The sequence below is a fragment of the Tachypleus tridentatus genome, chromosome 12 (genome assembly GCF_004210375.1).
Source record: "Tachypleus tridentatus isolate NWPU-2018 chromosome 12, ASM421037v1, whole genome shotgun sequence".
Classification (NCBI taxonomy): Eukaryota; Metazoa; Arthropoda; class Merostomata; order Xiphosura; family Limulidae; genus Tachypleus; species Tachypleus tridentatus.
In genome coordinates this window covers 56,709,801-56,735,627 of record NC_134836.1, presented here as the reverse complement: position 1 = coordinate 56,735,627, position 25,827 = coordinate 56,709,801, and the positions used below count along the sequence as shown (strand labels likewise).

Below are 25,827 nucleotides of genomic sequence, written 5' to 3'. Positions count from 1 at the left end.
ATTGTTGTTATTTGGATTTGTTAATTTTAGTTATTTGTGAATGCTTGCTGTAAGGTTAGTGTTTTCAATTCAAGCCTAGTGATATCCTTTGTACTACAACATTAGGTTAGGCTTAACAAATGTCTTTGCTATTTTAGGCTTATCTGTCATTCATTTTATTGGTAAAATACCTTCTAGTAATTTTTTTATAGTTAATGCATAGATACTTAATTTTACAAGAAAAATACTTTTAATTTCATAATTATTTATGTCCTGCTACTTACTTGTGGGTTCAGGGTCTGCCCAATTTTTTCTCAGTATTGCTTGCCTTCTTCCAAAAACTTTTGAATCATTATCAATATAACACTCTTGTCTTTTGGGGGTGTCATTTTCAACACTTGTTGGGCCCATACTTATCTTTGTTGTCTTTTGATGGTGCTTCACTTATCCACACCATTACTGTTAGCTATGTCACTGCTAGTGAGATTTAATCAGAGGAGGATATGGCTTCTATAGAAACATTTATCCACTTGGGTCTGGCACATATGCATTCTATTCAGGGATGCTGCTTTAACCAGTATTTGACTAATCATTATTCATTCTAACAATTTGATGGTGGTGGCATATGTTACTTGCCAAGGGGAAGGTGTTATAGTTTCCTTTGTGGTCTACCTTAGATCTCCTTTTTTGGACCCATGCATTTAATGTCTGTCTTCTAGCATGTCATGTTCCAGGTGCTTTCAACCTCAATGCAGACTGCCTGTCCAGTCTGGCACACTTTATTCCTTGCAGTGGTCTATCAGTTCTCAATTTCAAATTTCTATGATTCCAGTGGGGTGTACTCCACAGTAAGATGCATTTGTCTCTTTCCTTTATTCAAATTTACCTTTTTTTTTGTCTGTGGTCCCTCACCAGTTCTGGCTATTCATGTATTGAGACAGGATTTGGACAAACTTCTATCATTCCATCCATCATTTTACCTGGATGACTGTTCTTTCATGCTGGTCCATGTCAAGTCTTTCTGATTGCTCCTTTTTGGTTGACACAAATCTGATTTTCTCAGCTAATTCAGATTGATTCATTAATTTTGTTCTGGATCAGTTTTCCTAACCTTTAGTAACTTGTGTGGCATTTCCTTTCATGTCCCACCTTTATTCCCAGTCAGATCCAGATGGCTTATTTGTCCTGTACATGCTCCTTGTTGCTTAATTGCCTTCAAGGTTTCTTTCTGTTGGTTAAAATTTCCCCGTTTTTTTCCCTGGTATCATACATCTGTTTCGACTTTTTCCTTCCATCCTTACTAATTGGATTTCGCTTTTGACTTTTCTGTGTCAGTCTCTTAATTCCTAGTATATTGTACTTGCATCTCATCCCTGATATACGTTGGAGGTACTTTTTTCCATTATGCACTGGAACTACACCTCATCCATTTGTCTCCCATTATCTGTTTCAGATAGCTCTTTCTTCTTTGTCAGAGTATTGTCCTCTATCTGTTACCATCATTCACTCTTTACTGAGACTTTGACCAGGTAAGTTACCTTTTTGTATAGATAACTGTTCTTTTTCCAGACCATGTCCCTTTTTTCTTCAAGGATCTTGCTCTGTGGCAAGTGATGTCTGTCCAGGTATAATTCAACTAGTCAAATCCACACTGTAAGGACATGATGATTTCACATTTATTATTACTGTGGCTACTAAATGCACACTTTTGAGATGGGGTGTTCCATAAGATAGCTTTTAGGTTATTCCTTATGATACATCTGCTTTATTAAAATGCCTGCTCCAGACCATGTACTCACCCTTGTATTTCACAGTTAAAGCAGAAGAGGATAGCTGCCCATCCATAAGTTGAATGAATCAGGAGTTGTCTACTTTTGAAAATAAGGTTTTCATGGTCATTCGTTGCACTGGCTCTGGTGTTGATGTTCCTCTCTGCCACATTCTCTTCTCTTTCTTACAATAGAGTATGGGGAGTCTTTACCACTAGTTCCAAGCCACTGGGTTCATGTACCATGAAGGTATCTTCACGAACATCTTAGTGATATACAATACAAATAACAGAATGCATTCAGCTGAGAGTAGGGTGTTCTTCTGGTGTAGATGATGAGAGATCCTACACTCTGATGCTTCATTTCCAAATGGGTCTGAGTGGTTGTTATAGCTTTGGAGTGAGCTGTCAATATTGCAGTTCACCTCTGTGATTAGGATCCCTCATCCTACCTTCACATAGCACTTAGTTCCCAGTGGGTGGATTTTGGACACAGACCAGGACTAATCAGCTTAAGTCCTCACATATATTACTGGTGTCTCTGTTTTCTCACTTAATTAGCCTAATGTTTATTGTTAATGTATTTTGTGGGTCATAGTAAATGAGCATGTAAGTTACTACAGTTATTCCTCTTGTTACTACCTCTTGAAGATTTCCATAACAGAGGATGATATTGAAATGGGGTTTGTGACTAACTGGTTTTCATTTGGATGTTGTACAATACAGGGACATTGCGATTACTCTGTTTGTGTGTTGGGTTTTTGGATTGGTAACTTATTATCAATTGCATGTGCCCTGTTCACAGATAGGAAAGAATATTTCCTTCTGGTCTGCTGAACTTGAGGTGAAGAGAGGATGATTCTCTTTCTTACCCATATCTGTTGGTTGAGTTTTGATTGAAGTTGACTAACCACTGGTATGATCCTCTAACCTATCTCCACATGAATGTCAGTTCCAGCAGCTGAGTTTTGGATACAGTTCAGTTGCCATGTATTGTCTGTCATGTCCTAGCCACTTCATACCTTGAGGCACATTCTTTTATTCACACCCACATTACTGTCTTGCAAGGGATTGAAATTCTGACATCATGTGTTTTGGATCCTTATACAACCATTGTTCTGTTTGGATGTGCTCTTCCTCTTTTCAACCCAAGTTTGCAACCTCTTTCTGCACTTGGCACAGAGAGTATACGTGGTACAGATTGTGTGGTTTCCCACATAAGATCCTTTACTGCAAGGAACACCACTTTTCAGGTGCTCTTCAAATGTTTTCAAAGTGTGTTTCTTTCTTACTGTTGCACCATTTCCTCTGCCTATTCAATGTGGGGATTCTATCTATAAGAAGTGATAAGTTACTATATTGGAAGTTATAGTTTTCAGATACTGAAAATGTATTTCTCTTAAGTTTTTACTCTCACTTCCCACTCTTCTTCCCCACTAAAAACTGGTGCTTGTGGTTTATATTAAAACTTGAAGTTATAGCTCAATAGAATCAAATAAAAGGAGTCGTGCATCAGGAGTGTGTTCTACAGTTATTGGTGAAAGGTTGTTGCATGATGATATACATGCGAAATACAGTTGAACCATGTTAATCATGGCATATGTGGAGCACAAGGCTTGTGGCATGTAAAAAAATGTTTACATATAAAAGGTAGCACTGAATGAGAATAGCTATATTTGTTGAGATACAAGTATCTATCAAAAATACATTTTCAGTATAGGAAAATTATAACAAATAAGCACTTTTTAATTACTTGACAGCTTTATCAATACTATCAGAATTAAAACATTTTTCTACTAACACATACTTAATAACTTACTGTTAACATCTCCTGTCAACCACATAATCTTGAAATTCTATCCACATAAGAATGAAGTTTTTTTGCTCTTAGTATTTTTTTATAATTTTGGGTGTGAGAGGCACGTAAGTACAGAGAATGATTTTTGGCAAATAACAGTGTTCAGTTTACCCTTATTTTTATTTATTCAAACATCAAGGTATAGTCTTATTTTAGATTTATGTATTATTATTTCAATAAGACTATTAAAATATTAAATAAATTTGTATTAAATCTGTATCTTAATAAATCTATTAAAACTTGCACAAGTACAGTCCTAATCCAAATATGCATGTTAAGCAAGTGCACAATTTAAAGTTAATATCAGTGCTTGACAATTCACTTGATATGATCTGTTACTTTTGAGCATCAGTTGTCCTGATTTGTGCCAAGTAAAACTGATTAAATGAAATTGTAATCATATCACTTGTTGTCACAAAAGTAATTAACTAATCAAAATTAGCATTTCTCATCATTAAAATCATTATTCTAATTATTCAAGTAATCAAAACATTGTCATTATGAGATTTTGCAAGTATTATTTGGCTAATTCAAGGATATTCAGCTTAATTAATGTCATGATTCCCAAAAATAACCAATTAATTGAAGTTATTTTTACTCCCAACAAACTTGGATAGTTGAAATAATAAGAAACACTGAGTTAGTTAAATGTAATTGAGTTCAGAATATTATCATATTACTCCCAATGGTATTTAACATGTCACAATAAATTTTGTGTACAGATGTTTGTGATTTGAAGTTAATTTGTTTCATCAAATACTAATATATTTTGAAGTGTTTTTGCCAATGAAATTTTCACATGAATTGTTACAATAACAATTCTATACACTGTTTACATTATTTGCTGGGACAGTACCTAGGGTAATATATTTGGGATTCCTCTTTTTATGTTAGAACATTTTTTTTTGTCAGTTGTAAATATGAATATTTAGATCTTTCCTTTGAGTGATCAAATCACAATTTTAATAGCTTAGACAAAACAGTTGTACAAAGTTGGTTGAAACTTTTACTTTGAATGGTTAAGAATGGTTTTATGTATAGTAAAATAACCAATACAATTTATTTTATATTGTATAACTACTAACTAATATAAAACTTCAGTGTTAGCTGCTACACATATGGCAGTATTTTTGTTTCAAGTTTTGAAATTCACAACTGCTGGAATCTCTAACTAAACCACAAGATCATTACAACTTGCAGTTTACTTGATTATAAGTACTCAAGTTTGTGAAAGGTTCAGCACTAAAGCTTTAATTGTTATTTTAATATTTTTGTTACTTGACTGTCACTCGTAATCAGTGCACAATTTAAAATGTTTACTGAATAAGTTGCTTTATGCAATAATCTAATTCTGTGCTGTTTTATTGTAGAAACTCTTGTTGTCTGTATGAGGGCTAGTATGTGAGAAATGGAGTAGTTATCTTAGATATAAACATTTGATATACAAGCATGCAGCACTTAAAAAAAACTGACCCATAAACTAATGAAGTATCTTTGCTCTTATAGATTTACACCCATTACATAGATGAAAGATGATTAATAAGTGATTTAAAATTACACATTTCTGTCATTGAAGATGATACTGCTTCTTTTCAAAAGGATTTTGATTATGTAGTAAGTTAGGTTAATAAACAGCAGATGGTGTATTATAAACCCAAGGTAATGCATATAGGATATCATAATTTAAATTATGAGTATAATTTTTGTGGGAGTAACCTCAACAGTGTTGTGGAAGAAAAGAACCTTGGCATTCTGGTTTGTTTGTCTCTAAAACCATCTAAACAATGTACTGTTGCTAGTGACAGAACAAATAAATTTTATGTTGTGTAATAGAAATATTGAATAAAAGAGGTTATAGTTTCATCTTTTATAGGTCATTTGGTTTGATGACACTTTAAGACTGTTGTGTTCATTCTTGGGTTTCTTACCTTAGAAAAGACATTGAATTATTAGAATTGATTCAGAAAATAGTTTGTGTAAAAACTGGAATGGAAGAGTTGTCTCTGAAATGATATTCTCATGAAACAAGTTAGAGGGGAACATGAGAGGCAATTAAGATCAAGAAAACTGATAATGTTTGTGTTTGTTTTCATACTTAATTGTGAGAATAGTATTACTGTGGGAGATGTACATTTTTGAAAGGGTAGGAGTCATTTTCAGCTGAGACAGCTGGCTTTATTTTTTTAGAATGGTAGATCATCTTTGGAGTGGACTGCTTTACAGTATATTGAATGTAACCAATTTAATGGAGGTTAATCCTTAAATGGTGGCCATCATCAATTGTTGCTGCTACCTACAACATTCACACTGTTTAAGGATTAAGGAAAAGCTTTAAATATTTTAATAATTAGGACTGTATTTGAGTGTTTTAAGGTTTAGTGGATGAGATGGCTTTGGTGGACCAACAGGTCCTTTGTTGTCCTTAAATTATAGGTATATATGTATATATAAACAAACCTTAAAATATTCGTTTTTGGCACTAAACAAACCTGTTAGTGTAATTATTTATATAGTTGTTTTCACAACATTTTAGGTAACTGGTTGATGTTTCCATTTTCAAAAGTTTGTGTAAAATTCCAGATTCATGAAGACTGCTGCATATAGTGTAACATTGGATCATTTGTAAATCAGATGAGATATTTACTACTGTAGTAATTTAGTAAACAAATTGCTCCAGGATTAATTGGAATATGGGGGTATAAATATAAAATTAATATTTGACAATATACAATGACAGTCAGTTGCTGAAGACTCAAAATTAGTGTATTTTACTGATTTAGTTCTTGCATTATTTAGTGAGTGCCTCTTCAACTCTCCATTTTTACATGAACTCTCTTTCAGGGCAAACCTCATTCTGCATGGAAAGAAACATAGCCCATGCACTTTCTAGTTTTGCCAGTGTACTTAGTTATGTAATTTGTGGAAAGCAGATTTTAATGATCTCTCCAAAGATGTAGTGAGATAGAAACATGTAGAAAACATTTTAAACTGAATTTTTTAAGAAATCCATATGCTGTTGCCATATATTTGTGAGGCTTCCCATTGACCTCAGTAAAATATACTTGTGCATAATTTTGCTCAGCCATTTACTGGGAAAATTGGGAAGAACAATTATACTGTATTCCTCTTGTTTCATGGCCTTTGGCTGATTGTGGCCCAGTGTTTAGTGTGCTGGACTGTGAATTTGTAAGTTTGTAATTTGGCCCATTACAAGAGAAAGGGGAGGGGGGCTGTGGACTTGTAAGGGAGACAGTCAAGTCTCAATATTCTTTCAGATGAGTAGACCTGGCATAAGCAGTGAGTACTGTTGACTGTTTTCATTATAATGATCATTTTAATAAGGATAATGGAACAGGTAGCTTTTACAATTGGTTCTGCTGGTCACATATAAGTGACTTTCCATTTCTTCTGTTTCCTCATTTAGTTTTTTAAGCCTCTTTGGATAATTTTTGTGTTACATGTAGATAAATATCAGGATGTCAAGTACTGTTTTTGTTTATGACACTTTAAGTGTTTCACAAAGAGTTCGAGCCTGTGGATCTTGCAGTGTATTTATACAAGCCAAAGCATGTCTACTACCAGTAAGTAGTGTCCACATCTCAATAACGAAGTAGAGATTACACCATCAGCCCCAAGACCTTCCATCTAGGAAAAAAGAAATTAATATTTACTCAGCATTTTTTACACCATAAGTTTAGGGTATTGAATATAAATTATTTTGATTTATCTGAATATACAGTTTTCTTACCACTTTTATCTGTGCTACTATCAGTAGTATGCATTTGTCATGTTGAATAGCAGCAGTTTCAGTGATGAATGTCTTATCTTTTATCATTGCAGAAGGTTTAGCCCATTGATATTCCACTGTCTTTTGGTAGTTCTATCGATATCAAGAAGTGAACAAATGGTCTCTGACAGGTCTTTTCCGTATCTTGTGCTTCATTTTTGTTTCTTCTCTTTAGTCTCTGATGTCCAGTCAGCTGGAACTGTACTTAATATTTAGAGTAATTTTTGATTGCTTGGGGGATGGGATGGATTTGGTTAATCTTGGCAAACAAAGCATAACAAATAATAGACTTTCGTTCCCTTTCAAAGGCCAATTTCTAAGAGGTAACAAACAAACCATTCAAAAGTTGTTTCACTGAAACCTGCTTTTAGCATATATAAGCTGTCAGTTGATGTGAATCACTGTTTCCAAGAATCGTTGTAGTACTTTTTATTTCATATTTCTGATCTGTTTTTGGACTGAACAACTGCCGGAGCACTTTACTGATCCTATGGGTATGATGGTACAGATTCTGGAGTAGTGCATAGCTAATAAAAGGAGAAAAAGGGTCTGATAGATTAACTTACTCCAAAAGAATTTCAAGTTTTGCAGCTGTTGAGGATTTTCTCTTGTTTTTGTATTGTTTTAAGAAAAGCAAGCAGGATCATACATTGATGTTCATATGAAACAGTGCACACATGAAATTATTTGCATTTGAACTTCCATCAGTTTGCTAATTTTATGATTGTTATTTTTTTCTTTGATCATGACTATTTATACAGCAACACAGGACTTGAAGACCTGTACTTTTTAAAGTTAAAACAATGTGGAGTGGACTGTAACACAGTTGCAATTGAAATTTGTGACTTTATAGGCTTACACACTTCACAGTAAAACTACCTGACGCTGCCCATTATACGAGACGTCGATTTATGCTAGCCATCTTTTAATCCTAACTCGTGTGTAAGAATATTAAAAAATTATACTAACTAGTTTATTCAAACTTGTACAGAAATGGCTGAAAAGCCATTCATGATTGCTAATCTTGGAGAATTTTTGCATTGTGTGAACATTTTTATCAGTAATATTTTGTGTACTCATGTGGTAAAATGTAAATTAAAGATTTGGCTATTAAATATTCTGATGATAGAAACATTTTAAAATTGCATTGTTAGTCATCATCATTTGGACCTGCTGAAGCCAAACTTAAATTACAGCTGCTGAATTTTTGGGTAACTTCAAGTAGTTAAAACATTTTCTAAATAAAATGATGTATGAATGGCAGTGCCAAAACGAATGCAAACAAAATTTAGCCATGACACAGCTATACATAAGTCATCCCTACATGGTTTTCAGTTTGACTGCCATTCTAGCGAGTGTGTGTAAAAATCAAAAGTGTTTTTATTCTGTTTTACTTGCACATAAACTTCAGTCTCTTGGTCATTCTACATTGATACCGATTATGATATAATAAACAAACTGCATACCATGAGGAATATGTAACTTCAACCTACAGTAATATTGAAGTCAAGTAAGCATTTTATGGTATAAAAATAAATTTTAAAATTTGAAAGTCTTCCAGTCGTGATTTATGTGTGGCTCTATCATCCCTATATTCTTGCTTATTTTTTGGCACTATCGTTACTGTCATTCCACATTTACAAAATGTTTTTTTTTACTTGTTTTGTGACGTTTCTTCCCTTGACTGAAAACTAATGTATTCTATGAACGTGTAAAATAAAATTTAACAGGTACTGATGTTTCCTCTCTTTCATTTCGATGATATAGAGGTTGGTTCTCTAATTATACTGATTGTATTGTATACAAAGCATTCTGTATGTTATGGTAATCCACTTTCATCTATTATTGGCTAGTTTTATCCTGTACTTCAGCTTTTTAAAGAAACATCAGATTTCTGTGAAGAAACTAATATCAAAGGGTAATGATAATATCGTTCACACTAGAATTACGATTAAAAAAATTACTTTTAGTTGTTATGGCAAAAATGATGACATCATGCCGTGTCAAGAAGCACAAAGAGTGAACTTAGGTTTAAACTCATTTTAGTGATAAAGGAGATGAGTTATCTCGACTGAACCACCAAGAAGAAAGATGAACAATTTGGTGGGTTGGTCACTTTTTGTTTTGGGATCTCAGTGATGTCTTTTTTTCTTGTTTTTGTGCTTTTTGAGTAGAAAAACAAAAAAAAGTGAATGTCAGTCATTTTTTAAAGTAGAATGCTACCACTGTTGATTTTTTTTTGCTTTCATGTTTGTATTATGCCAATTCTGAGTATCTTAGCCATCTTTACATATGTAGTTTACTGACCTTATGATACTGATATAACACACTACACTAATTTCTATAGTAACCTGTTAAGAACTAACTGATATTAAAAATCCCCTTTTGCAGTTCAGTGGTTAACCTTTGGTCAGTGAATAGTAGAACAGAGTTCGATCCCTGCAGTGGTCACAGTGCAGATATCTCGTAGTTGAACTTTGTTTAAATAAACAGTAAGATACCTTTCGGTTTTATTATGTATTATAATTTATCTCTAGTACATTGTTGATTCTTGTGCTTGAGAATCTTCTATAAACTTGGAAACTAGGCGGGATTTTATTAATGCACATATGACAATGTACGTTACATACATTTCTAATTATTTAAATTAGGTTGAAAAAACAGACACTGGTATTAAAATTTTCAACTGTTGTGTAATGGGATTATATTTTATTTAAAAGAATACGTATTATTAAGACAAAATAAGGCCCTGCCAATTAAACATTATTTCTTAGTTTGGTAAATGCGATATTTTTTTATAGAATTTCGTGCAAAGCTACACGAGGACTATCTGCGCTAGCCGTTCCTAATTTAGCACTGTAAGACTAGACGGAAGGCAGCTAGTCATCACTACCCACTGCCAACTCTTGTGCTACTCTTTTACTAGTGAATAAGGGGATTGACCGTAACATTATAATGTCCTCATGGCCCCAGTAAATGCGAACACGTTTATGGTTTAAGATAAAAAGTAAGTTGCTTGTGAAAGGTTTCATTTTCTTCGGCCATTTAACTACTAATAAAGAGAAAAAAAAATTTTGATTTTATAAATTAACTTTTTAGATTTAAACTGTGCAAGCAATGTTAATTCTTTATTTTGAAATTGCTATCATTAGTATTTGATAGAATGCTGTTAGACTAGTGGATTTAGTACATAGGTCGAGTGAAGTGACTTTTATATTTATATTTTCATGAGGAAACTACTGAAGCTATGGGGTTTCTGTGTTTAATAGAATAATAGTTATTATTATTAACCCTAGAAGTGGTTACGTTTCAATAAATACTACATAGCTTTAACTTATAGTAATTATGCTGTATTTAACGGTGACTATAATCTAGCCGATGGTGATAAGATATGTAAACTGTGAAAATAAAATTATTTAAAATTTGTTTAGTTATTTAAATCGTGTAACTTTGCATTGTGTGTATTAAGAATACATTGTGGTAATGGAAAAGTAGAAATGATACAAATATGAGATAGCTAGCATCATATACGAAACAGTTCCATAAAGAGTGGTATTGGTTTTAGCTATTATCTTTACAGTGCTATCTTTCCGGTGAATTAAGTGCGACATAAACCTTCAAATGCAGTTTAAAAAATTTACCTGTCTGATAAACCATAAAATGTTTTTTTTTCCTTTAATTTAAGCTTTTATTTACTTTTGGAAATTTTCTGAAATTCCCTATTATTTGTTGACAGTATATTTTGTATTCAATGGAACTTTTCGATTTTGAGTTTTCTCACGTATATATTACATTTTGGACGTATAAAATTTGCCTTGCCAAATCTCTGTTCTTAAATCATTGTTGATCACTCATTTTGTACATTTCCAATTCATTCACTAGATGGCACTTATTTCGTTTTTTTTTTTTTTAATTTGTATGCTGTAATTTTGGCGACATTTCTTTGAGATGTTAAAGAATCATTAATTTTTGCAAAGTAAATTCCTGATGAAACTTTTTAGAATGTCTATTTTTAAGCGTTTTTGTAAAAAAGTAATAAACTTGTAAACTGAGAATCAGCCTTTTTTAATAAGTTCAGCCATGAGCATCAATAAATTCATACTGTAAAGTAAACGAAAAAAGTCTCCAAGTTAGAAATGAAAAAGTGGAATCATCAGTGTTTTGAGTTAAATGAGGTTTTAAATGCTAAAGCTATACAACTTGTCTTTTGTCACCTGTTAATCTCATAGTTAAATAGGTTAGCAAATGCTTTTTCTGAACGTTTGGAAAAAAAGGTTCACAGCCGTCAGTTTCTCAAGATAGGACGCTGGATTATATAGTTTTGAGAAAAGTAAATATTTGTGTGTGTGTGTGTGTGCAGGCGCTTATATCCACTGGGCAATTGCCCAAGGCCCCCGATGTTATCTGTGACTTTTAATATACTTTTAATTTTTCTTATCGTAATGGAGTTCGATTTACTGAATTCTTCCCGGGGTTCCAGAATGAATAAGACCGCCCCTGTATGTATGTATGTATGTATGTATGAGTGTGTGTGTGTGTGCGCGCGCAATTCGTGTGGACATATTATTTTATCATTATTTTATGTCAAAATATACTTTGCCGTGGTGAACGGATTATCTAGTGGTTTTATATGCAGTTAAAATCCACGTAGGATTAAATGTATTGATTTTCATAAATAAAAAGCTGTCTCCTCAGATGAATATAATTAAAACTTGCATAGTTTTAAATATAAACATGCATAAGAATGAATAATTTAATAAAACAATGGTACCCTTTTCAGTACTTTGCTATTTATTTACTCTGCATCGAAATAAGTACTCAGTTAGCTTTGCATCAAATTTAAAAATGGTGTTTCACAAACCGGAAACTTAATGTTTAAGCTTCATTAAACATTGTTACAAAATTCGAAAAGTAGGGTTCGCTCTACGTAAAAACAATAACAATGGCTTCACGGCCATTACTACCAGTCATATCACAGCTGGTTTGATAAGCCTTGGAATTGGGCGAAATCCCTCGTTAGCACTAGTTATAGTGTGAATGGCTTAATGTTATTTTCACTTCTAAGTTCCTATAACGCATATCAATAGCATTGAACTTAGTCCAACTGTGATGTTTAAAACGGATCATGAAAAAAATTCGCATGAGCGAAGAAACGTGGTTTCTTGAGTGTGTGGTAACCATGGCTTTACTATTTAAAAAGTTATAAGCAGAAACAGGTGTGATTGAAGGCATGGCGTAAAGCTCGTAATATCAGATCATTTATTCTATGCATATATAAGTAAACTGTAAGTCGGAACTTATTTTTTTTTTTTTTATTACAGACTAAGCAGTTATAAAACTCGACATGGAAAATATGCGAACAACACTGTTGAGTGTATGTGGGGCAGGTGTGTGCATGTTTTTGAAGATCATAGAGAGGAAATCATCAAAGGTTAACAGGAATCGAATAAACCGTTAAACACACAACACATCCAACTGTTAAACACATAACACATCCAACTTGCTCAAAGGTTGAGTCTCCACTCGACCGCCTTCTGTATTTGCTATGTCCAGTTTCTTCATTGTTTAAACTGCATTACACAAAACTGAAACTAAAATAATTTATTTACTAATTTACTTCGTATTGCTTCCGATCTGGAAAACCTGTAGGTATGGTAGAATCATAGGGGTTTTCAGTTTATTTCGTTATTAAGTTTTCGCTTTGTATAAAGGACCTTTTGAGGAAATTTTTCCAATGGGACAAACGTTGCCAAGAAGTTAATTCTAAAGTAAATTTAATAACCTAATACAACCGAACTGGGTAATTATATGAGCAAAGTAATCGCATATAACTTACGCCATGGAACTAAAATGAACTGTTTATGCTGTATAACTTCAGGAAAACTTGTTTTGGTTTGCCACACGTGATAGGTCATTATAAATACATTTTTATTTCTGTATTTTTGTGTGTAAATTCTGCTTTAATGTTTGTTAGTAATTTCGAGAGAAAAAGAAATTGGCTTATGTGTAATTTTTAAGAGGCATTGCAGTTTTAACCCTTAAGTTTTTATTGCTAGCTAAAATTATTTCTCAATGTGGTCAGCAAGTTTACGAACTTTACAATGCTATAATTTGGGATTCGATTCTTTGGAGGTGGACAGAGCGGTTGATTGTGTAGCTTTGTGCTAATGCAAACCAACCTTAATTATTAATTACTGTTTATAAGTTAATTATAGCTACAAACGTATTGTTCCTCAATGTCGATTTATTGCCATGGGGACAAGTTTTGACGCTAGTAGAATATTTTAGTGTAGGTTACAGAGTTATATACTGTTAAGTCTTATATTTCTACGTGGCAAAATAACAACATATTTGAGCAAACTTTGAAATAACTTTTGAAAGTCGTGATAAAATTACTGTTCGAATTAATATTTTAAATTAAAGCCCCATTATTTAGAGTTTAAATCGCCATAATTTTTTACGACAGAAGTTTCATGAAATGAAATTGACAATGATAACACTTCTTATTGTGAAGACATTTCGGTCTTTGTGTTAGCATAGTTTGCAGGTTAGAAATTAATCATTGAACTGCGACTGATGAGGGTTTCTGTGCTTAGTGATTTTTAAAGCTGAGATTTTGTCTCAGTTTGGGTGAAACAACGTGTTGTGGGACAGTAATATTTACGTAAACAGTTTTTTACGTAATTTTCAAATACTTTTTAGTGTTTAAAGTAAGTTATTCTAAAAGTCATTATAAAATATCTCTACCTCGGGACTCAACACATGGAAGTCTGAAGTATTCACATTGATGTGTGTTTAATATGTGAAGGTTAAATGTAATTGTAAAAGTAGAAAATTATGAAATATTCACATTGTTTAGTAAGACATGAGGATTAAATTTTTATTGTTGGGACGTTTGAAATATTACTTTTGGTGTACGTTTAATTAGTACATGAAGGTCAGGTTAAACTTTGGTAATAGGAAAGTGTGAAATATTTACTTTGTGTGTTTTGTAACGCACGAGGATTATATTAAACTTTGGTTACAGGAACGTCTGAAACGTTGATGTGTATTTAGTAAGACGGTTAGATAGAACTTTCCTACTAGGAAAATAATTTCATGTGTGTTTAGTAAGACCTGAGGGTTAGATTAAACTGTGTTTATAGGAATGTCCGAAGTATTCACTTGTGTATATCTTTATTAAATATGAGAGTTGAGTGAAATCCCTTTGGAGTACAAACACATGAAACATTAACTTTCTTACATGTGTATTAAAACTTGAAACTTGGATGAAAACATTCGTGGTAGTTTCGTGAAATCGCTGTCGTTTTTCAGTTTTTTGTTTTTTACTTCTCGTGGCAGACCCATGTCCAATTACAAATATATTGTCATTTTTTGCCTTCACTCCTATTTTTTTTCATGGATTTTTTATGAAAAGCATTTCTTTTTATATCTAACTCTCATCCTAGCAGTTTTATCGTTGGGATGACTCCATGGATGTCTGGTCGAGTAGTTAAGTGACCATTTAAACACACGAGCTTTCAGGTATGTCTATACATTGGAGGTGTCAAACTTCACTGTTCGTGATAATAAATAGCACTGTTGTTAGCATCTGTTAAGTACAAATATTGTAGTAACTATTTATTTAAGACATGGTAACCAGCTAATGTTTTATTCACTCGTTTACAGCTTTTATTTCAAGTAAACTACAAAACAATATGTACAAAGTTTGTGCTATTTTTGTTTTATAAGAATCTAAATAATTGTTTATATAAAGACGTTAAATCATTTGTATGAACGGTGAATTTGTGAATGCAAAATAAACTTTTTATAACTAATAAATGCATGGCTCAACATGCTGTTTTCATTTGCCCGATGGATATGCTGTTTATTTATAGTAACCTTCCGCGTATAATTTACTCTAAATATACATGTTTCATTGGATCAGCTAACTTCATTTTTGTGATTTTGAGAGTTTATAACACCAAAGATCGAGTTTCGATGCTCATAATGAACAGAACATGGATACCCCGATATGTATCCTTTTGCTCAATAACAAACAAACTTTTTGCCATATTTGAAGAAGTAGAGTAAATGCAATGAAAAAACACAAATATTAACAATAATAAATAGTTTGACTTATAATAAATAACAATGTTATTAATCTTTATCCAAATTATTATAGAGGGAGTGACTGAAGAGTGAGGACATTGAAAAGCTGAGCTCTGAAAATGTTTTAATATTAATGTTATAATTTGGGTTAAATAACGCTATATTAACTAAATATGATAAGTTTGATAAGTAAAGGTAAGACGGTTAAAATTTGAACTTAAGAGTTTAATTATGTAAATTTCCCTATGATGTTAAAGTAGGCTTACTACGTGTAACGGCATTTTAGGCTTAGGTATATTTCAACTTACTGGTAAATCGTAAAACATAATAAATACATTGTTTTATTAAATAAATATGGTTTAAAAACTAATTGATTGTCTCTTGTTTTAAGAATTAACTTGTTTACTTGAAGTTAGATCCATTAATTGAAATTCAGCTTATGGATAGAGGTAGATTATAATATAAATGAGGTTAAATTTTAGAAAATAAATTTTATAATTAACGTTACCTATATTGTTAGTTTTAAAAGTTTTATTTCTAAGTTCTGTGTAATTAAAGAAACTTTATTAATGCGAAGACAAAATAATGATCAAAGTAAGATAATTGGTTGTTAATTGTTGGGGTGAACAGTAACAGTGTTAGCAATAGGCTACTGATATTTTGTATCGAGTATTTATTTTCAGGCTATAATTATAAATACAATGGTTTAGACTAATGTAGGAGTTAAGTGCTCACAGTTTATTAGGTGTGATTAGATGCAATGAGTGGTTTTTATTTTGGGAACTCGAGAGTGGCATGTAATTTTAAGAGCTACTAATGAAGACGTGCAATTTTTATGTAGAGTTTGTTAGTTGGAGGAGTTGGAGGCTATCCTTATGAAACATTTAAAGTAGATGCTAGAGATAAAAGAGAACTATAGATTGTTTGTTTTTAATTAAGCACAAAACTACACAATGGGCTATCTGTGCTCTGCCCACTACAGGTATCAAAATCTGGTTTCTAGTGGTGAGTCTGCAGACATGCTGTGCCACTGGGGGACAGTTTAAACTGTGGGAAGTGGTAGTAGGAGTTTAGGAGGAGCTAAAGCTTTTACATACAAGGGATACATCAGCCAACAGTGACTTTAAGAAAGTTCGAAAAAGTAATATTAGATAAAAGTAGAGAATTTAGTTATAATGAGCTTATTCTGTTGAGCAAGAAGTTTCATTCTTTGACTTTTGCAGAGAAGGAACTATTGGAGGGAAGGAAAATAAAAGTAGAAGGATGCAGATGACAAAGAGGTTATAGTTATAAGTAATTCCTTGACAAGGCATGTGTATAGAATGTTCTGTGGGTAAATAGAGAGAAAAGAATTATGTTGTCCAGGGGCACAGGTGAAGGATATAACTAACAGAGTAAGAGATATAATAAAGGGAGCTGACGTAGATACAGTTTTTGTGCTACATGTAGGGAAAGACCAGTCATAGGAGCTAATTAATAAGTGCAAAAGGTTGAAAAGACACTTTAAAGTAAAATGCCAAAACTTAATGTTTCTCAGGAATACCGACCAGAATTAACAGTTGTGGATGAAGTCATAGGTAGGGCCAAATGCTGGGTGTAGGTTAGTACATAGGGGTGAATAGATTGACTGATTAGACTTGTGGGATTAGTTCAGTGGAAGAAGGAAGCCTTTATTGAATGGATGGTTTACATTTAAATACTGTAGTGGTTGGCTTGTTTCCTAAGGTTGTTAACTTAGCTAAAATGGTGATTCTAAACTAGGATTAGACAGTGGTGAGGGCCATGAAAATCTAAATGCAAAAGTAATGAGAGGCAGATAAAAGGTTAGTGTAGAAAATTAATACAGAAACAGTTAATGATAGGATTAAGTGTTAGTGTTGTAGAAATAAAACAGATGACTTTAGAACACTGGTAGCAATGGAAGATTTTGATATAATGGTAATAACTGAAATGTGGTTAAACATAGATGAATTTGACAACAGAAGTTTCATTGAATTACAGGATTAAAGGTTATTTAATAGAGCTAGAGTATTAAAGAGAGGGTAGAACATTTGTATGCAAAATGTGTGATATCCTATTAAAATTGAGGATATCAAAGATAACAAGGAGATTGAATCCATTTGTTATTTCTATTAGTGATATAAAGGTAAAGGCTTTTAATGGGGATTTGTTACACATCACCAGATGAAACTGATGAAAATAGTAAGCAACTTTACAATAAGATTAAAATTTTAGCTGTTAATGAAGTCATAATGATGGGTGATTTTTAATTTCAATCATATAGATTGGAAAATGCTATTTGAACCATGAGGGAGAAATATTTTTGGAAAGTGTTCAGTTGACTTTCTTTACCACTTAGTCAAGGAACCTACTAGAAGCAATAGTATTTTAGATTTATTGTATAAGTTGTTTCTGTACAAATATTGAATACAAATCTAAAGATGTTATAATTTCATTGTAAAGGTCATTGGGTAGACCACAGTTGTTATAGTGCTCAATCTTTGGGCCTCACATGGCTTGCAATAAGTGCACAGTAGTGCATGTGAGGTATAATTTGAATTATAAAGTATAATTTTAGTGGAAATATCCTCATCATTGTTATGGCAGAAAAGAATCCAGGTGTTCTAGTTTGTTTTTTTTAAGCTATCCAAGTAATGTGCTGTTGCTAGTGGTGGAGTAAATAGGAATTTTGGTTGTTTGTGCAGAAATATTGAATAAAATAGATTAGCTTCATTTTATAGGTCATTGGTTAGATCACAATTTAGAGTATTGTTAAATTTTTGGTTTATTATCCTGGAAAGCATATTAAATTATTCTAAATGGTTCAGAGAAAGGTTACTAGAATGGTTTCTGGGATGGAAGGGTTATCATGTGAGAAGCTGAAATCTGTTTTCACATAAAAAATGAAGTTAGAGGGGATCTAATTGAGGTGTAAGATTGTAAAGGGAATTGGTAATAATGCATCATCTGTTTACATGTTTAAAGCTGAGAATGTTAGAACTAGGGGACACAAATATAAACTGTGGCAGAAGAGAATACATCCTCAGCTAAAACAGTTTCATTTTTTTAACAGGGTGGTTGGCCTTTGGACATTGTTTAGGTATTAAATTTAAGTTAATTTAAGGAATAGCATGATAAGTATAGGAATTATAAGTGTGGGCTTTAAAGTTCTTTTACAAAATTATTTTAATTTAGTTTATAGATTTTACCAGCTGAGATAGACCATTAGGTCCCATGTTGTTCCAAAATGTTTTTTTTTTTTTTAAATGGCTTGTATAAAACTAATGCAAATTACACTCCATGAACTTAATATATTTCGTGCTGTATTAATTATTGTTCATCCAGTTGAAGAATATAAATATCATTGTAACCACTACTTCTGTCATGTTTCAGCCAGCTTAGGATATTGTGTAAAACTAACTGATTTACATTTAATAAAAACATACTGATTTTGTGTGGGTTACCTTTATTTCATCTTTCAAGCTCTAGATAATTTGTTTTTGAAGTTCTTTATGGCATCGGTTTGTGTGGTTCGCAAGTCTCATCGCGGGGGTCGAACCTGACGTCACTGAACACGTTCCACAGTTTCAGCTGTGGGTCCATTATAAAAGCGACAATCCCATTCGATGCGCATGGCCAGGTGGTTAAGTTTGTCGAAAGTTAATCCCACTATTCGTTGGTAAAACAGTAGCCCAAGTGTTGGTGGTGGGTGGTGATGACTATCGGCCTTTCCTCTAGTCTTACACTGCTAAATTAGGGACGGCTAGCGCAGATAGCCCTCGTGTAACTTTGCGCGAAATTAAAAACAGGCCAAACCTGTTCGGTCTAGCCCGGAGATAGGGATGCTGTACCCGTAAAGCACCGCGGCTCTTGCGGTGTCCGGAGCGCTCCTGTCGGCCCTTGAAAATCCGAGGGAGAGACCGAAAGGGAATCGGGTTAATATTCTCGAACCCGTACACACGATAGCAGCCACTAACATACAACCGCAACTAAATACAATAAGTGAATACTGTCAAAAATATAGAATAAAAATAAACACAGCAAAAACACAACTCGTAGTATTTACGAAATTGACAAAACACAAAAAACAACAGCCAGAATTATATATGAATGGCACACTAATCCAGACTGCCCCATCGGCAAAATTTTTAGGTTTGACCTATGATTCAAAACTAACTTGGATCAATCATGTGAACGAAATTAAAAATAAAGTTTGGCGAAGAACTAACTATGCTAGGAGTTTAACTGGTAAAAACAGTGAAGCATCTACAGATAACATACTAAAAATCTATAAAACATATATTAGACCTGTAATAGATTATGCAGCTCCAGCATGGGTAACTGTAAGCAATAAAATAATTAAAACCAAACTACAAACAATCCAAAACACACTCCTCACAACTGCAAACAGAGTTCCAAGAACTATATCATCTCAGTTCATTCACAAATATTCGAACACACCAACCATATCAGATAGACTCCTACATATTACAATAATGTACTTTAATAAGAATTGGATGAAAAACGAATTACTATGCGAACTAGACAAGTACCTCATACATGATGAAACTAGTCCTAAATATCTCTCCCCAATTAATTTATATTTTAAATATAAAAATAAAAATATATATAAAATAATAGTAATAAAAATAATGTATATATATATATGTATGTATGTATGTATGTATGTATTAAACAATAAAAAAAATGCTACCAACAAACTTGACATTCTGCTGATAGAATAAAATAATCACTATATATGAGCCACAATACATGGACATTGTCCTGAAAAGGATCAAAATAATATTCAGTTCTACAATTCTAAATACCAATCCGACAAGAATATAAGTACGGGGAGGAGGAAGAGGTCACAGAGAACCTGACCCTCCAGGGTATGAACTTTTCTTACCCAAACACCGACAGAGATTCTAAAGAGCCGAACAAACCTTTAACGACAGCGATGTTGCTGGCTGATTACCGTCCTTCAATCGGTAGCTCAACATGAACGATTAGACTTTAACCCTATTTTAATCTTTGACTACGTTAACTAGACCAAGTGATCATAATGTCTCATTCAGACTGAAAATTATAATTCCGAACGGCTGTTCGCGGTTGAATGAGGTGTTTATGTTAACCGTATCATTGCCTTCTTGTTTGCCTACAAAATATTTAAGAAAAATCGTATTTATTGACACACACTGACAACATTGTAGTCACGAAAATGTCATTAATTTATTTTCTTTTACCAGGGAAATGCTACTGGAACAGAGAACACAGTCAAAACTAAACATAACATTTGTATATAATAAGCATTGTAAACTGGAAATCGGAGTCAGGGAACCGGTCGTGCACCAGAAGCCACTTACTAGGGGCTAGGAATCAGAACAGTTGAACTGCCCCAAGATTAACGTGTTTAATGTCACTGTCAGCTATAACTAGTTGTTTAAACTTGCTGCTTCTATGAGATTAAGAGCGGTGGTACGTTTTTCATATTGCATGTGTTATTCAAACTGTTTTCTTGCTTCAGTGGAAGGACAAATGTTTCGTATTCATTGAAGTTGTCGTATTTTGTTATCCCTTATTTCAGAACTCAAGGTTAATATTTTATTAGCCATGACATTTAAAACATTTGCGGAAGTTTTCATGGCCTTTGCTTGAAATATCCTTATATTATCGTTTTCGCGCACGCAATTAAACTGCGCTTTCTTACAGTCATTGCGTGTCAGATCGATAAATCATGGTTTAATTGGGGAGAAAAAAAAATCAAATTTGCGTAGACTTAACTTTATTTAACAACACTACACAAGTAAACAATAAAGAGATGATGTTTTTATTAGTCTATAGGTTATGAACCCACGGGTACATCTTCTCCCACCCCCAGATGCAAAACACTCATTCGTTCATGTCCTCAGTCACTGGAATCCTCTTCAAACAACAAAGACACCTGCCCAATGGACCCAGGGCAGGATCTATGGAGGTCGATAGACCTCTCTTGAATAAGGACAGTAAGGAAAAAAGACGTGATCTGGCAGTACATCAGTTGGACCAGATGATCTGGCCATTTATCTATATATGTAAAAATGGCTCGTTTGGGTTGAAAATCTTTTACGTAGAGGAGTGAACAACGTTTCGACCTTCTTCGGTTATCGTCAGGTTCGTAAAGAAAGAGTTAACTGACCGGAAGCTGACCACATGTTTGAAAGGGGTTGTGTAACTGAGTGTCGGAATGTAGAGGGCGGGCTTAGATGTTTGAATATATAATTTTATGTTTATTATATTATTATTTATTATATTATTTTTTAATATAGATATAAAGGTGTTCCTTTGTATTGGTTTATTTTGGGCTTAAGTTGTTGCATAAGTAAGGCTTCTTTAATTTTGCGTTTGTTTATGTTTATTTCTTTATTTAGTATTTGAGTGTTTTCTGTGGTTATGTTGTGTTTATTTTACTTGCAGTGTTCGAAAACGTGTGAAGGTGACTTTTTATGTTCTTTAAATCTGGTTTCCATTTTTCTACTTGTTTCTCCAATATAGAAGTCGTGGCAGTTATCACATTATATTTTATAAATAATGTTGGTGTGATGTTTGTCAGTGTAGTTTTTACATAGTTTAGACCAGTTTTATGCCTGGTTTTTGAATATTTGGTATTAACTGGAATGTCATATTTTGTCACTAGTTTTTGCCAAATGTTGGTTATTTTTCTGCTGATGTAGGGAATATATGATATGCAGTATCCACTGGTTAGCCCGTCCCACCATGGCTTATTACAGTCCCAAAATGCGACTTTTCTTTAAGTCATCTGAGAAAAGCAGATACTTCCGATTGGAAGTACCGTCGTTTATTTACAGAACATCTTTCGAACTATCCTTCCATTCCTGTTTATACAGATGGTTCAAAATCGGGTGACTCTGTGTGCTCTGCCATGGTTTGTTGCGGTTGAATGATTGCGCGCAGGATCCCCTCTTCAGCTTCTATGTTCACTACTGAACTGTATGCCATTTTTCTTGCCCTGGATCATATAGAAGCTAAGCAGTACTCAAACTGCGCTATTTATACTGACTCACTTAGTTCTCTACTGGCCCTGGAATCGCTTCACGTTAGTTCACACCCTGTTCTCGCCGATATTCAAAACCGACTGCCCCATTTCCTTTTAACATCTTTTATCTAGTTTTTATGGATACCGGGCCACGTTGGTATTCGCGGGAACGAGCTCACAGACACAGCAGCTACATCTATCTGTTCTGGCACAATCACTACTGTACCTATTCCATACATGGACTATGGTCGTGTATTCAAGGCTCGGCTCTGTACCAGCTGACAGTCGACTTGGAATGAGCAACGCGAAAACAAGCTTTACCAAATAAAACCTTACATTGGACTTTGGCCGTCTTGCTTCTGGAAGGATCGGAAGGAGGAATTTGTTCTAACTAGGCTACGCATTGGTCACAGTTTTTTACTTTTTTAACTCATCGTTTTTTCTTATCTGGAACTGTTGCACCAGTGTGTAGTTTGTGTAACACTCAAATCACCGTAAGCCACATTTCACTTTCTTGCCATCGTTACAACTCTCAACGACGGCACTATTTTAAACATGTTCTGTCCCAAGGTTTGTCCATAACATTAGACAGTGTTATTGGTGATGGTGACACTGTCCACCTTGATAACGTTTTTAGTTTTTTAAAGGCCATTAATCTTTTTAATGCCATTTAATTTTTTTAATTTATACATTAGACCTTTTTTAATATGGTTCCCTTTTAAGAATCAGTCTTTCTAGTTTGATTTGAAATTAGAAAATGGCCGTAACACTAAATAACTCGAAACCAGAACTGGAAAGGCCAACTTCAGGTGACTAACGCTGCTGTTTGAACTACAAGTTAGTCATCTTGGCGAGTTATTATTAAAATTTTGCTACACGTTTTTTAAAACTTTTATTACTTTTTGAAAATGGCCATAATGTCACATAACTTGGAACCAGGACTAGAAAGGCCAACTTCAGGTGACTGATGGTGGTTTTTTTTTTACTTACCTGTTAGTCTTCCTGGCGAGTTATGGTAATTACCATTATGCTACAGAAAGTCCTTTACGACTTCTCTTACCGTAGTTTTTCTCTTAACATTGTAGACCAGATGTAAACATTGGTTTTATGCTACTTATGTTTTTTTTTTAACTGTTTTGTTTTACTTTAATTTTTCCTTTTTACCGGATGTTTGGCGCAGATAGCCTTGCTGCTTTGTGCCATAAAACACTAAATCAAACAACCAGTTATGAACCATACAGTAAAGAAAATAGTTGATAGGTGCTCATAGCAGTCTATGAAATGAACCAAAACTAAGTTATTGCAAAGTAAAGTGCATGTAAACTTGTATTAAAGGCAAACTTAGCTGAATATGTAGAAACGTACGAATGTGTGCTCACAAAGTAATAAGCATATGATTTTAAATGAACCGCGCATGTGTGTTCTAGACCTGAATAAGTCGAAGAAACCCATATAAATTGTATCTAGCGTTTTGCTTTTTTAAGTTACACGAGAATGAAAGATTGTTCATGTGAAATATTGTACAAATATTGTTATCACGTGATAACAGCGATATTATGCCATTGTGTAGTATACTTGTATTAAAATTTGATTGAGTAAAAAACAGGCAAGATGATTCTTAAGTGAAAAGCCAATGTGCAGCACAGACTCTTCGGACAAGGGCCTTGTTAAAGATATGAGATTTATAGTGTTTGATCGAAGAAATCTGGAAGAACAAACACATATTGTTTGTATAGTTTCTTGATGTTAGCGTTGTGTCGTAAAAGTTGACCACGCAGCGTTGGCCACCAATGATTGACCGACACAGTACGTGTACAATGAAATAGAATGGTTATGAAAATGTGTTACTGCCATAATGTCTTTCCAAGAATGCAGACAGAATGTTTATGAAAAAAGGTTCGAATCTTGCTGGACGTAGAAAGAGCCAATGAGTAGCTTCTAGGAAGTAAAACGTCATATTGGAGGTAAACGGGCACGAAATACCCACATTGTATGCAGGCTTTAAAAGCCACCCCCCCCTCATGATAAGCAGTGGTTCTAGTGTATCAGTCTAACTTCTCCGACATTCTCAGTTTCTTATATAGATATCTGAGGGTCATCCGCCCATGGTACCATGTTTGGTCCCGTTAGCTCTGAAAGTGGGAGTATAAATGTTTCAAAATATGACTCGTCCGGTTTCTTAAGAAGGTCCAAGTACACAAATTCGAAGACAGGTTCAGTTTCGGCAATCCTGAACACCTACTTTTAAACCACCATTGTACCCTGAAGGGTATGATGGTTCGGTAGAGAGGTGAGGATGGGGGCTAAACCTTATAGAAGAGGACTTCCTCTTTAAAGTTTGGTACTGCTAGCTCTAAAACTGTGGGAATAGATGGAGGGCAAGTAAACAATTTCACAAACACCCAACATGAATTAATTTACGATACTAAACTTTTTTCTCAGGATTCAATCAGCCACACGTACCAGTTCTTACCAACGTAAGTTCAGATCCGCTGCATATGATATGAAAACTAACTTCGTAACAGGACGTGACCACGACATAAGACACTGCGTTGTAATTGAAGTCTTATTAGTTTGAGTTCACGATGAACGTACGTCTGATACAAATTTGAAGGGTTTTTCTACTAATCACTCAAACAAATGTGGTAGGAAACTGGGTATTGTATCCGAGAACAATTAAAGATGGGGATATTTCTAAATATTTATTGTGTTACCTATAACGTGTAACTGATTAACAATAACTTCATTCAGTAGCACTTGGTCTGAGGCGTTGTAACATGAGTAAAGACTGAAGAACGTGATTATACTGCCACGTTAAGTCATGTTCTAACTATACATGTGGTATAGAAGTGAAGTGTGACAGTGTTACATATAATTTTAAATCGTGACACTTGTCCACAATATTAAAATAGTAATGCAGATTAAATCAATCATGATGTATTATGAAACACATCAGATACGAGAGGATAAGATCAACATGGTTTCACTTTTTTTAAAAATAGTTATGAATTTATTTTGTTTCTTTCAGAAGAGTAACAATTATTTTTACTGGTTTTATTGTTGAAAATGTATTTTTTAAGTAACTTAGAACATTTTTTATCATATGGATCTTAATGGCTCGACTGCTTTGGGATGGCTGTTTTCTTGTTTCAAGGAGATAAACAATAGACAAATAGAAATAAGTTACCGAATAAATTCAAATCTCTTTAAATTTAAATGTCGTGTAAAGAAATAGTCCTAAGACTAAAACAACTTTGCTGATGGCTTTAGACGATTTAATTATTGTCAAGTTATGTGGAAACAGTTTT

General features: G+C 33.6%; 1 protein-coding gene across 3 annotated transcripts in view; it reads left to right on the top strand.

Moving 5' to 3' along the window:
* Polr2H (DNA-directed RNA polymerases I, II, and III subunit Rpb8) overlaps window positions 1–25,827 on the top strand; it is a 172,237-nt gene that overhangs the window by 9,323 nt on the left and 137,087 nt on the right. Inside the window, exon 1 of one of the 3 annotated variants that reach the window (XM_076469551.1) lies at window positions 15,642–15,678. The exons of the other annotated variants lie outside the window; for them this stretch is intronic. Coding sequence (XP_076325666.1) covers window positions 15,657–15,678 — 22 coding nt within the window. The 5' untranslated portion in view covers window positions 15,642–15,656. Of the gene's footprint in view, window positions 1–15,641; window positions 15,679–25,827 lie in introns of those variants that run through there. 3 annotated transcript variants of the gene reach the window in all.